This window comes from Perca flavescens, chromosome 4, assembly GCF_004354835.1.
Source record: "Perca flavescens isolate YP-PL-M2 chromosome 4, PFLA_1.0, whole genome shotgun sequence".
Lineage (NCBI taxonomy): Eukaryota > Metazoa > Chordata > Actinopteri > Perciformes > Percidae > Perca > Perca flavescens.
Genome location: NC_041334.1, coordinates 32,057,364 through 32,071,985, shown reverse-complemented (window position 1 = coordinate 32,071,985; position 14,622 = coordinate 32,057,364). Strand labels below are relative to the sequence as shown.

The 14,622-nt window shown below is 41.3% G+C and overlaps 1 protein-coding gene across 1 annotated transcript in view; it reads right to left on the bottom strand.

Moving 5' to 3' along the window:
- The window catches only part of synpra (synaptoporin a), a 23,490-nt gene extending 8,868 nt beyond the window's left edge, over nucleotides 1–14,622 (bottom strand). The window contains exons 1-2 of the mRNA XM_028575854.1: nucleotides 14,517–14,622; nucleotides 14,320–14,385 (exon numbers count right to left, since the gene is read on the bottom strand). Coding sequence (XP_028431655.1) covers nucleotides 14,320–14,385; nucleotides 14,517–14,534 — 84 coding nt within the window. The 5' untranslated portion in view covers nucleotides 14,535–14,622. The remainder of the gene's footprint in view (nucleotides 1–14,319; nucleotides 14,386–14,516) is intronic.

Genomic DNA, 14,622 nt, shown 5'->3' with positions numbered 1-14,622 from the left:
GGCTGGAACCAAAGTCAGGATCAGCCAGACATACAGGCTTCTAAAACACACAATCACAGACACATACATCCAACCTTCTAACACACACACCCTGTACCCTTAATATGAGCTCTCTCTCAGCCCAGTTTTCCATATAAAGCTCCCATAGCCACTAGACTTCTCACAACAATGATCACCATAATCAGATCTGACGCGTGGTTAGTGTGAGCCTCCTCTCCCATATTACAGGCAGGTGGATGTGCAGCTTGCCAGCAGCTGGGGAAGAGGTATCTCTCTAGTTTAAATGCCCCTCAGCCTCTGGAGGGCGCTATTTAATAAGCATCAGCATTATTAGATCATTCAGCTGCATTAGCCAGTAGCCTAACACACATCTTGTAATATCTGTGATGTTATTGAAGTATATAGAGATTAATTGTGCATGTTTGTCTCAGGCATGTGTTTGTATTCACAATGTATAAATATGCACCAAGCAGGACAGTGTTTACTAAATATGTGAGGATGCAGTATTTCCAGTCAAATATGAGCCTGCTGTGTACAGCTGTTATGTTAAACTAAACTGAATCAGACAGATGTCAACATAAACACACAGCTAACATGTCACCATAAAGGGCTTTATCAGTGTTACATTCTCTGAGTCATATTATTGGTAGTCTGGCTCAACAGATGTACATTGCTGGGATGAAGCCTGACATCCGGGATGCCCCTTTCGCTATCTCCGCTATCTATTTTGTGAGGGCACCGTTGCTGCATCCGGGGCTTAATGCCGCCCAGGGAGGTTGTGATTGTTTTAAAAAAATAATTCCCCTATTCCAGAATAGATAAGATATGTAGCCAGACCATACTCCTACTGGAGATATGGTCTGGCAATGCGAGACTTTATTACTGGTAAACATACGGTACAACTCTACTGCTACGCAGACGACATCCAGCTGTATATTTTCAGCTGCCTACAGTTTGGTTACTATATTGTTGACAGACTGGGGTGTATTCTCAAGTACTACCACCTGTATCACATTACGGGAGTAATTTAATTAGCTGGCACTTAACTAGAAAAACTGGTGTTAACTGTAGGTTATTTTATTAGTTTTATCTTGATTATAATTAACTTTTTTTTTATCAATGTTACAAAAGTGCTATATAAATAATTTTATTATTACATTTTTCTTGAATTTATGTCTGGCTGGCATCATCTTTATGCAGTTTCTAACTTAAAGAGTTATCTTGGCACACACTTAAATAGGTTTTAATCCTGCTAATTAGAGACGCACTGATAGACCGGCCGGTGACCAGAATTGGAAGGTTTTCACGTGCTCAGCAATGACCGGCAGGTCAGTCTGACATATGCTGATTTCATGCCGGTAATGCTACAATTAACTGACAACATAAGTTATACGAGTTACAGTTCTCACGCACACATGGACGCGACAGCACAGTCTCTTTTTCCTTTCTCTCAACTTTTGCCGCCGTGTGTCGCGCGTACCCGCTCGCGGTTTGAAGTGCACGTCCGCGCTATTCTCGCACATGTACCTAGGGAACCTCCATAGATATATATCTATGGGGAACCTCGTGAATTAACATGCAACATGTCAGCTGTTTGGAAATTCTTCAGCGTGTGTGCAGAAGATAACATGTTTGCAATATGCAACACCTGCAAGGAGAAAGTAGGGCGTGGAGGGACTACAACAAAAAAAAATGTTGTTGGATATTGGATGTGAAAAGAAGGAAATGGTTCTAACTTTGCACTTCAGATGTGTGTGAATTTCCCAAACCAGGAGTAATTTATATAGTTCTATTTTATAGTGATCCATAATCTGTTCAAAAAATGTTCTGTGCATAATGTTCTATTAAAGAAAAAAGTGGTTAGAAAAAATTTAATCGTAATCAGCTAAAATCGGTATCGGCTGGCCTAACTCAAAGAAAATCGGAAATTGGAATCGGCCAAGAAAGTTGTAATCGGTGCATCTCTAACGCTAATAAAAGTTTTATATCAGCCATACAAAAATGTCTCACTTCCTCTGGTATCAGGATTTAAATAACCGCAATGGAAAATATGTGTGCGTCTATTTCTGATAGCAAGGATATCATGTAGAGAAACCATGGCTTTATCAAGTCTTCTTCTGTAGCATGCTAATGGTGGGATGGCATATCAGAAGATACAGGATGTGGTAAGAAATACTTTTTACATTGCATTTGGTGTGTGTTTCAAACGAGAGTATGTTTCATTATCGATCTAACAATTTTAATCGACCAATTTGATTTCTGTGGTCCATTTATTGTATGTAGCCTACTGTCACTTCTGTCTGCTCATTTGCTTGTTTATAGAATCAACTGCTAAACAATTTGGCCATGGTATTGGCCATACTGAAGGAAAAGTGAAACCCTTTTGTGGGAAACCAGTGAAATCAAATAAAGAAATACAGAGAAAAATACTGTCCCTACTGATTTTGGTGTGATATATTTTGAAAAGGTAAACATAAGCATAACATAAAGCTCATCTCTTGAAACCATTGTGCACTCTCTGTCTAAAATGTATGGTTTATGCCACCTTGTGGCTAAATGCATGCATTGAGCATAGGAAAACCATTCATCAAATCTCCTTGTAGAGTTTTTGACTACTTGTTATTTTCTAATATATGCAACCTTAGAAGGGGATTCAAATCAAATAGTGCTGTATGATAAACAGAGGACTCAAATTTCCATTGGTTTCCTGCAGCTTCAGACCTTAGGCGGAGGCTGAATGCTGCTTTGCCTGGCTGTCAGGTTGCACAGCTGGAACCTCTGCAGAGTGTTTCCCTACGGTGTGTTTTTAAGTGATTAACTCTCTTTAGCTCTGGTTGGTTTTGAGGCAAGATGAGGCCACAAACAAACACACAGCAATGTGCTCATACGTCTGCTGACACGCTTAATAGATTCACATATGCAGCTAAAAGTAACTGATGAATACTGTACATGCAGACTGTGGCATGTGCTTATCTGAGCAAACAAATGGTAGAAGAAAAGTGACCAGAAGAGCGAGAGAATAAATACTCCCTCCTAATTATCACAAACACCCCCAGATAAACATCTCTCTCTCTCTCTCTCTCTTTCTCTCTCTCTTTCTCTTTCTCTGTATGTCTATCTGTTGCTCCCTCCCTGCAGCTGCCTCCTCTCCCTGTGATTTTCGGCTCGGGTTTAGCCCCTCTCATTTCTGGCTGGGGCCTTTGAACAGGAGAGCGTGGCATTGTGGAAGTAGGGTGGGTGCTAAGCCCTGCGCCCCGTGTGTTTATCTGCCTCTCCCAGCTGGGCTCCTCAGGGAACAAGAGAGAGAGAGAGAGAGAGAGGGAAACCATGCTACAGGAATGAAAACTGCAGGGGGCTTAAACACCAGCAAGCAGACCTACTGTACAACACAAAAAGCCCTCCATTGTGAAAAACTGGAAAACAAATAGGGTCGGGCAGTAAAAACATGAACCAGGCAGAGAAGCAAAAGGAAAGGTGAAGTAGGGCAGAAAAAACAGAGTATTTAAGTAATAGGGGCTTGGTATAATGATGGACATTTGTCTTTCAATCAAATAAAATAAGAAGGATGACAAGAGTGGAGCTGCTTGAACAAGAGGATGTTATTAAAATGGCAGAGGAAGGGATGTAAGTACTGACCGTGGAGGTGAGGATCACGTTAAATGAGACAAAGATGCCACACACACAAACACACACACACACCCACACACACACACACACACGTCCACCTGCTCTATTCAAGTCAATAGGAATCAGTGCAGTGTCAATTGGCTGCCTCAGGAGGAGAAAACCGCCTCAAATGTTCAGCCCCTATCCCTGCCTGACGGAGAGGGAAAAATATCTAGGACACTCTTTACGAAGACAGAAAGAAAGAGAAATATGGAACAGAGAGTGAGAAAGAGATTGAGAGAGAGAGAGAGAGGCATATCACTTTCAAATTGCTTATCCACTACTATGATTTAAGATCAAACGACTCTTAAAAACTACACAAACCAACCGTATGGAGTGATTGGTTTTAATAGGAAGGAGGCACAAGCATATGCAGCAGGGCAACTTATTTTTGTTGTGGGATATTTGAGAAGCACCTATTAATTTGGATTTTCTCATAATTGGAGCTGTTCTGACTTGAGATCATGCTTACTTTGCACTCAACAAAGCTCCAAAAGCTTTCTGAATAAATATTAATTTTACATGCATTAACTAAAAGTAAAAACGGAAATAAGCCCCCTGGATTAGTTTTTGTAGCTAACTGCGTATAGGGAAACTTGCTGACTAACCAAACTAGCTGCCTATTCATCTGTGCACACGCCTGTGTATTTACACATGTCAGACTGTGGGTCACTATCTGTGCCTGCTCACCTATTCCCACTTTACCTCGTCAGCCCTGCAGTATATACGTTTCCACTTATTCCCCGGGCCAGATTGTCTCTTCGTGCCCTTACCTTTCCAGCCACCTGAACCCTGAACACTGAACCCTGCAACCTGAAACCCGTCCCTGTCTGATCCATGGATTGATGATTCTTTGCCTAACCCCTATTTGGATAAGTTTGCCTGTGCTAACCCTAACCTGATTTTGACACTTACCTTTTGATTCAAGTAAACGTGAACTATGATCTTAACCTGTCTGTCTGTGAGTCGTGCTTCATGGTTAAGCTTGCTGCTATTTTTTTAGCCATTACAGCATGTCACGTTCTCAAATTTCCAAAACCTGCTGAGGAACATTCTTAACCAAACACAAAAGCAATTGAGATCATCAATTCATTTATGTGCCCCATGCATGCTATCATTTCTCTTCTGCTTTGGTACACTTGGCTTTTTTTTTTAGGCTGGCGATCTTAATTTATGTAATATGCTACTGGATATAGAAGCCTGTACATTCATGCTTGTGTATTCATACAGCATGGCACACATGTTTGTGTATGCATGGCTGCACGTGAGCCTCAGTGTGTAACCTCTCTCTGTGCATGTGTGCGTTTCTGAGTGTTTAAGGACCTAGATGTGAGCATGCAATGTGTATGTATGACATCGTAGAGTCAAAATATCTCACTCTCACCACTCAGTCAGAAGTATTAGCAACACACACACACACACACACACATACACACACACACACACACACACACACAGTCTCACTTGTTCTGCTGCAGTATGCAAACGAGCAAATTTATGCATATTTAAGTTGAGTAAGAAAATAAAAGGACAAGCGAAGATCAGGAATGGAAGCACAGTGGGGCGAGCAGACAGATGCACTTAAATTGAACGTTATTGTTTTTAATTCACTTAACATTTTAAAAAAAGAAAAAGAAAAAAAAGCCCACAAGAAGCTTACTTTTAGGCTTTTCAATTAACACTGATGATACCTTAATTTTAAGTTGGCTACAATTAATGCATAAGAGTAGCAGAAAACCCTGTCAATTTACTATTTCATCCTACCTGAGACAAAGGGTTTTTTCTGCTCATCAAACAGATATGGTCATGCGCCAATGATATTAATCTTGACTGCTACATTAGTGTGAAAAACTACTTCACTGACTACAGAAGTAACACAAAGAAGCGGTGACCAAAAGCCTTCATGTGAAAGCTGTCTGTTCTTTGCTTTAGTAGCAGCACCACAGAACAAAATCATCAGCTCATTTAGCGCCAGATAATCCTTTCCTGCAAAGGGAGCGCTTTGTGCCCTGCATAGCCCAGATTCATCTTTCCCACTATCTCTCTGTAAGCTTGACTGACCACATGCAGGCAAAATAAAACTCCATTTATTTTTGTAACAGTGTCCCTTCTTGGTGCTCCTCTTCTCCCCATGGGGTTTTCCATAGCTACTTCAGGTGACCTAGCTGTGTCACTGCATTTATTAAGCTTGGGGGTCCCAACAGAAATGCAACACAACCCCACTGTGTGTGTGTGTGTGTGTGTGTGTGTGTGTGTGTGTGTGTGTGTGTGTGTGTGTGTGTGTGTCTGTCTGTAGTTGTATATGATGCTGGGTTTAAAAAGGAATTTCCACACAAGATCATCAAAATGAATGTCACTTCTAAAAGGGAATATTAGAAGTTTAGGCTAGGTTTAGATCGGTGTCGGCTGGATCAATGGAAGTACATTTCCAGGAGAATTGCCCACACACCGGATGTCCCTCACCTTCCGCTCTTGCCGTTCTCGAACTCTGTTCCCTATGGGATGACAAACTTTGAGCTAGCAAGCTACACGCTGAAAATGGCAAGCTTTGAAGAAAAGTTGGATCGTGCAACAAGGCAGACATGCTTGGGTCTTTCGGGCATGATTGCAAAGATTTACAAAGAATATGTTTACAGCATCTACTCTATCTAACTGGGACGTTTTGGGACTGATTGGGGTGGGAATTGCTATGGATGAAGTGCACACGGCGATACAATGGTTAGAGCAAATTATGTTTAACCATGTATCCACCTAATTTAAATAGCTCACGTTACTGTAACGTTATTGTGTTAACCGTTAATTAAATATCGTATGTGGCGTTTCCTTTTGTGGTGTTTTTGTTTCCACCAAAACAAGTTGCTTCTCGAGACCATTTTGCAGAGCGACAGTTTCTGCATCCGGAGCTTAGGGCCGCCCAAGACGATTGTAATTGGGTTAAAGAAATACAAACACTCAGAGCGCAACATGACATCATGACTTTGCGTAAACATACACGGCCACTTTCTTAAGCCAAGTGGTGTGTTATCTGTACGCATTTTGAGCTATCCGCGTGTATGTCTACGCTGTATACAGCGGACGTAAACATGCACGCCACGTGGCATGTTATTGTGAGAAGAAAGCGACGGTTGAGTTTAGGAAATGTGACACACGGATTGGGTTTAGGAAAAGAAGAACCAGTAATGTTTAGGAAAAGAAGAACGGGGTTAGCTTTAGTAAAAGAAGAAAGCGACGGTTGAGTTTAGGAAATGTGACACGTGTGACACGATCCCCGGTCTCCTGGGTGAAAGTCCTGTGTACGCAGATTTTTGCCCTTCCATATTTCTCGCTACGGCATAAATTCACATGCAATCGCAAGGTAATGTAAGTCAATGGAGGCAAAACGGTATTGATAAACACACAAAAAAACGAGTAAGCGTCTTGATAACACGCCAATAATGAAATACGAATTGGCGTGTCATACATACGCTATTTCATGAGATCAGTCTGCAGAGCGTTTTTTTTTCCTATCCCAGAATGCATGTGTGGTGTAGCCCGACCTTACTACACAGAGCTGTGGAGACAGGTCTGGCAATGAGAGACTAGGATTGGGGTCCAAATAAATGAGTGTAGAGTTAAGTATGAATATCTGATGTGCAGTGGATTCTTTTGGTTTAATCTCAGTTACTTATAATAATTTTAATGTATTGTAATATGAATACAGTGTGTCTTTTTGACATTTCTATTTTTTTTTATGCTACATACTGTCTCGACACCTGTGCTCTTCCATGTACAATTTGTGTGTGGGATGTCTTGTTCGATTAGACGTATCTAACGACAGGAGAAGACAGGCTAACCTTTCCCTGCCCGAGTCACAGATGGCGGACCATCATCTCAGGGTTGAGAGGGACACAGAGGTCTAGCTCTGATTTGATGGTCAATAAATGCCACGTCACATCCAGGAGATCAGCAGCTCTATGCAGCCCTCAACCCCAGCTTACCTTGAGATCACATCATGGAATGTACGATCAGGGGTCACTAAAATCATTAGATAAATAATCGTTTTCTTTCTAACCAAATCAGAACCAAAGTCCTGCCCAGGTCAGTATTTTAGATCAGTGTCTTTATTGTTTTGTTACTGAAAGGCCAGCAGAAATAACATCTACAGTATAGACTAGTTGATTGCCATTACATTCTCATTCCTGCTGGAAGCTTTCTGCAGATGCACCAAAAGTTACTGTTTTATTTCACATTTGTCTATAATTCATGATAAGTTAGTATATTTACTACTAGAAGATTGATTAAACCTGCATTCATTGATTTTTGGTCATGGATTTCATTGTGGAGTCATGTTTCTGGACCCCTGATGAATGTAAGTCCTACATTCACGCTACTTTTAACTGTTTTGGACAACACCAAATCAAAAGTCTCTTTAGCTGCTAAATGCTCTAGTATGTACACCAGCTAGTTTCTCTGTCTGTTATTTGTTGCTGGACAGGTTGTTTTTTTGCCTGCTGCAGGAATAGAGGCTAATGAGACAAGGAGACTGAACCAAAACAGTAAAGTTGTTGGTTGTAAAACCAAAACAACGAGCTGAAATACACTAAAATGCTTGTAGAAGCTGAGGGGGATGGCAGAGTCGGGGGATAGCTCTCGTGTGGGTTTGTCTCAAAGAGTGATTCTTTTCAAACTTGAAAATTTGATCCATTGTTAATATAAAATGCAGCTTTTAAGTCCCCTTGTTGTTTTCATTAAATTAGACCTATTTGTGTTGTTAAGGATCCTCTGCTGTAGAGTGGGGTTTAGTGAGCCCCTGGTTATGAGGTGCAGGGCCCAGGACTGGGGAGTGTAGTGTAAAAAAAAACTTCCTGTTCTCTGTGAGTGTATCCCAGCCTTGAGCTTCCCAAAAACATACAGGGACATGTATACTTACTAGTGTTACTGGTTGGAATATATTTGAGAGTTAGGAGTTATTTAATTAGCATTTCAAACAATAGACAAAAAGCAATTTGTGATAGTTTATTATGAGGCAACATGCCTTCTTGCAAAAGTTTCACTGCTGCTCTAATTCCCCTGCCTGGCCAAATAGACGCCATGACAACGAGAGGCTTGTTTAAATGGATACTACACGCTTAACGCCATCTCTTGAAGTGTTTAAAAGAGGTTTCATTTTCCCCAAGCCTCGTGTCCCCTTGTCAAAGGGAACTGAGGGATTTCAGTGTTGAAAAACAGATCTTTGACCTGGCAAGTCTCTTGTGATATCTGTCGCCAGCTGTCGCCTCCCCCATCTGCATCTCTCTGCTTTTACTTGTTTTTCTTTGCTGTGTGCGTGCTTATGTTCCTGCACAAACATCTATCGTGAACATTGTTCAGCAATCTGTCAAAACCTATAACACATTACCAAGGTGAAATAACACAAAATGTGACAGACGAAAAGACAGAGAGACAAAAAGCGAGTTAGAGAAGGAGCTGTGATTGCCATGCAATTTGAAATGCTAATTTTGCCAATCCTGCTGCATTCAAAATCAGTTTAATGTGTGGTGTATTTTACTCATGTGAGGCTTTGCTGTAGTTGCATAACTGCAGACTAATTCTGGCCCTTCACACTCAGTTTCCCAAAGAAAAGAAATAGTGTTAATGCGGCCTAGTGTTTGGAGATCACAATATGTAATTTGCTTACAATACAAAAAAGATGTCGGCATTAATCAGATTAAGAATTTGATTTCATGCTTTCTTAAGACTAACCTAATAATAGGTATCACATATTTACTTTTACAATGGCCAACATACAGTATATGCATTACAGCTTTGACTTCAAGAGCATTTGCCAAGGATATGTACAGTTCTGTGTTCCAGTATTGGCGTTTATCCATTACATGGTACCTGCTCGACTCGCCTCGACTCTACTCGCCTCGACACACTGTGCGTCCGTTTTCTATTGCAGATTTTAGTACCGCCTCAGCGTGGCTGGTCATCATAGCGGCGCCGCAGTAAACTGCCGTGACCTAACGCGACACACACACAGAACGTGGAGGTGTGTTGTTGTTGCCACAGCCAGAAGACACATTTTGTTTCAAATGAAGCTGGAGGCAGCAAAAAAAAAAAAAAAAAAAAACACAGCTGGCTAAACTATTTAAATATGGAGTGTTTGTTCAGGACGCCCCCCTCTGTCACTTTCACGTCACCTTTTGGTATCGCCTCAGCTTGCTTGGAACCTTGACTGAGGTGGTCCTAAAAAAAGTACCTGTTGGCAGGTACCAGGTACTTTTTTTTGTAATGGAAAACCAAAAAAGGCGAGTAGAGTCGAGGCGAGTCGAGCAGGTACCATGTAATGGAAAAGTGCTATATGACTATCCTTAATTTTCTGGGTACATTTACTGAAAATAGCAGGAACACAAACATTTTCTAGCTAGAGAAAGATAGCCATCAATCATTTGATCTATAAAATTTCAGAAAAGTTTGAAAAATTACCATCACAATTTCCCAGGGCCCAACGTGACAGCTTAAAATTGCTCGTTCTGTTGGAGCAACAGTTCTAAACCACTTGACATTAACACAAAACTGAGAAAAGAAGCAAATCCTCACATTTTAGAAGCTGGAACAAGCATGTTTGGCATCTTACTTGATAAATAACTGATTTATCAAAATTGTTAGCGATACATTTTTTTGTATCGTCACTATCGTCACTATGAATATTGTTAATACATTTTGTTAAAGTCTATCAAACAGCCACATGCTGACATTTGTAACACTACATTCATTTTCATATCCACATTCAGCTGTATTAAGGCTGTCTATCACCAGCTTACAGTTTAACATTTGGAATTTGGATGTCTTGTTTCCACATTCTCCACTCGTTGATTACTGTTATGAAATCAAAACAAATTTGCTTTTAAAAAATAATGCTGTCTACTATAATATAGTCCTAAAGCTCTACCCTGCAATAGCCTACGCAAAATGCTGCTCCTTTATTTCCATGTCTTTGATGGATCATCAGCTGGTGAGGATGCTGACATTTTGCCTGGGACATGTATCTTTAGCCTCAGTCTTTTAGCACATGTCATGTATGTATGCATGCAGCCATCATCATGTGCATATTTAAAAGGCCTTTACAGGCATCTCGTTTAAAAACAAATCAGCTTGAATCATTAAAAAGCCAGACAAAATCCAAAATTACTGGCTAATGAGAAGCCTGTTGGACCCGTATTTGCAAAAAGTACTGAGAATTTGAAGAAGTGAAGAATTGGTAAATCAGCTGGTGTTAACTTGTAGACACTGCATATGTGCCGCGTGAGAAAGGAAAACCTGACAGGCAGTAACTAAGTGGGTGGGACTAAGTGGTCCCATCGAAGACGCTTCCTGGACATTTTCTATTTGACATATATAGACATTATATTTAGTAAGTAAATACTATATTCAGGCCAAGCAATAATAACCCCCCCCATGACAAGTGATCTGTTGTGGTACACGCACACACACACACACACACACACACACACACACACACACACACACACACACACACACACACACACACACACACAAACATACACTGTGCTCAACACACAGGCAAACTAAAATGGCATACAGTAAGGTACTGAGGATGACCTCATAGGACAGTGGGTGAGTCCTGGGTTTTGAATAAGAGGAGGACCCTTACTCATAAATTAAACTCATGATGGACTCATTCCTTGTGACTCATCAGCCTAAGTTTTGCTGTAGTACAGTAAACCACTTTGTTGAAACAATACTTGGTAAATCTCCCCATGTGATGATACAACAGCCATGATGATGCACTAGTGCATAAAAAAACGCATGTATATCATTTGCATCATGGGCTCAATCAACTGTACAATTTTGCTCTATTTCTCCTTCCATCTTTCTCTCTCGCTCTCTCTCTGTCTCTTTCTCTTTCTCTCTCACACACACGCATGCATGCACACACACGCATACACACACACACACACACACACACACACACACACACACACACACACACACACACACACACACAGTGAAGAGTTTGGGCACATCTCAAAGGACACTTCTGCATGACTTGGTCCATGGTGGAGAAGAGGGGACCTTACAGCTGTTTGGAGAGGAATATGCCACACACACACACACACACACACACACACACACACACACACACACACACACACACACACACACACACACACACTATCCTCTAGAATCTCCTGCAGACATGGCTGATTATTTATTTGCCTTATCCTCGTGCAGACCTAGTAGGCCTACTGACTAAAGATGAAGAAAACTACTGGTCTGCTGCAACTATCTTGACTGAAGTTAACTGTTTGTCAATATGGCCAATCAGCTATACAGTCAAGGGTTCGTTAGCAGTAGTTAAGTAAGTAAGTTAGTAGCAGTTAGTAAATGTCAATGGCTTCCTTAACTACCTCCTTTAATGCCCGATGGCATGTAAACAAACCAAACTGACAGACATGTATTCCGCTGGTGTCATTATGTGGGGCATTTTGATAATGAATCATGATTGTCAAAAGCACAGGAAATACAGTGGCTGACATTGTCAGTCTAACTAGCTGAATGTATTTAAGGTTAAAAAGAAGCTGCTGTTTTAACAGAGGGCTGAAAACCCTAGTCCAGGATTCCTAGGAATTACATACATATTTGACGATTCTGCACCTCACAATTCATGTCCAAATCCAACATTTAGTGTCCCGTCATAGACCGACTTTTTTATTAATCTTAACCACAATCCTTCCCTAACCTTGAAGTTTAGTTGCCTAACCATACCATAATAGTTTCGCTGCCATAACCACGGTCTTCCACGGATGGTAACAGGAGGGCCTAGTTGTCATGCGCAGATATTGTAGAGAGAATTTAAAATAAATTGGCACTAGACATAAAAAACATCATTGACACATAATCTGGGGTTTTGCAGAATTGTCCAATGTCAACATTCTTCTTGCAGTAAAATAAAAATCTCAAGTCCTAGTCCTAATTCCAGTGTACTCTGAAAAAGTACTTCTACATCTCTACCTGTCAGAGTCTCCTGAGGCTGGAGCAGAACTGAGCTGGAGTCAGAGAGTAATCACGGGCCAGATGAGGGCAGTTACATCATTTACACTCCAGATGGAGGCTGAAAAAGTGAGATCTGAGGTTTCGTGCTCTCTCTGGTATAAGAGAGGAACAGCCTAACAACACAACTACACCACGGATGATGCTGCTGCAGAAAACATCCGAATACCTGGATCATAATTTGAATTGTTTGCATTTGTATAAACTCTCTGGCCAGCAGAGAAGTTTGAAGTGTTTCCCAGTTTTGGGTAAGGGGAGAAAAATAAGAAGGCACAGCGAGGAAAAGGTCACTTTTATAATGGTGTCATGAAGGTGTGCTGATAGCCTGCCATTCTCATTGTGTGTGTGTGTGTGTGTGTGTATTAGTGTGTGTGTGTATGTGTGTGTGTGTGTAGGGGGGAAATGTCAAATGAATTGTACCTTGCATAGGATTGCGTATGTTTTTTAGCAGATGATCCTTGGAACAATCACCATGGTGTACAGTCATTTTCACACAATCGCACATGCTGCCCTCCACCTCACTCACACACACACACACACACACACACACACACACACACACACACACACACACACAGGGGAACATACATAATCATACAGATAGGGCCTTGGATCATCTGCTTGTTCATGGCCCACAAATATCACAGTGAATACGGTCACACACAAACAGCCGAAAGGGACGCACTGGGAAACTCACCTCACTGATAGACATCGAATGAAATGAAAGTGAGTGTGAGCGAGGTTCACCCCCTTTGCATATCACAAAAAAAATCTGTTTTTGTTTTTATGGATGCTGTGCTGCTTGAGGATTCTCCGCAGATTTGGTGGCATTTATAACAATGGGAAAGACAACCTCTCTCTCTCTCTCTCTCTCTCTCTCTCTCTCTCTCTCACACACACACACACACACACACACACACACACACACAAACACACACATGTATCCATCATATCTGTGCACAAGCTGATGGCTACAGTCATTTCTTTAAATTCACATCAAAGGAAATCACTTATCTATTATTGCCTTTAGGCTTCTCTGCACTGTACAATCAACATTACACAAACGGCACCCAGACAGGAAGAGGTAGGAAAGCTTTGATTCAGTCTGAGCTACGACACCCCGTTCTCATCGTTGATTCCTGTTATATCATTTCACTTGGAGTAAAATGGGGCATTTTTTTGTGGACTGGCGCAAAACGCGCAGGATTGGCACACGCATCCAAAATACGCATAATTGAAAACCTACACAGCGGTTTCTCCTGGAGTGTGGTTCTAACGGAGCTATACATCCTTACATAAACTTGAGCCATTTAGTCACGGTGAAACGGATAATAGCCGAGGTTAATTGCGGTATAAGATCCCTCGCCGTGTGGAAATAGCACAAACACCACTAAATGCGGGCACCAAAAGTCAACAGATGTGAGGAAGTTTAAGTTGCACCGGAGAGATGCAGGAATTTACCAAGTCAAAACCAGATGTTTAGTCATGTGTAAGAATAACATTACCACACGGACACTCATCACATCGTATAGGCCTACATTATAATTCACGGATGTATTTACGCTGCATAATTAGGCTACGTTATTGCATGCGAAAAACATCAAAGTTCCAACTCACCCATTCCAAAACACGGATAAATCCCAGAGGTAATTTTAGCACTTGAAACGTCCCCACTGATGCAAGCTGCATGAGGACACAGAGGATAAAACGCATTCTCAGTTCTATCACCAATTAACGACACATCGGCCAATTTAGCAGATAATCACACACAAGTCTGAGTCCAATGATTTTGCTATTCGTTGGTTTTTACTCACCTGATCAGAGGTGTCCATTTCAGCAGCAGGCTAGCCTACTTTCTTTCTTACTTGTTTGATTGGACGTAAACAATCTCAAACCGCAAGCCAAGACCGGTTGATGCGT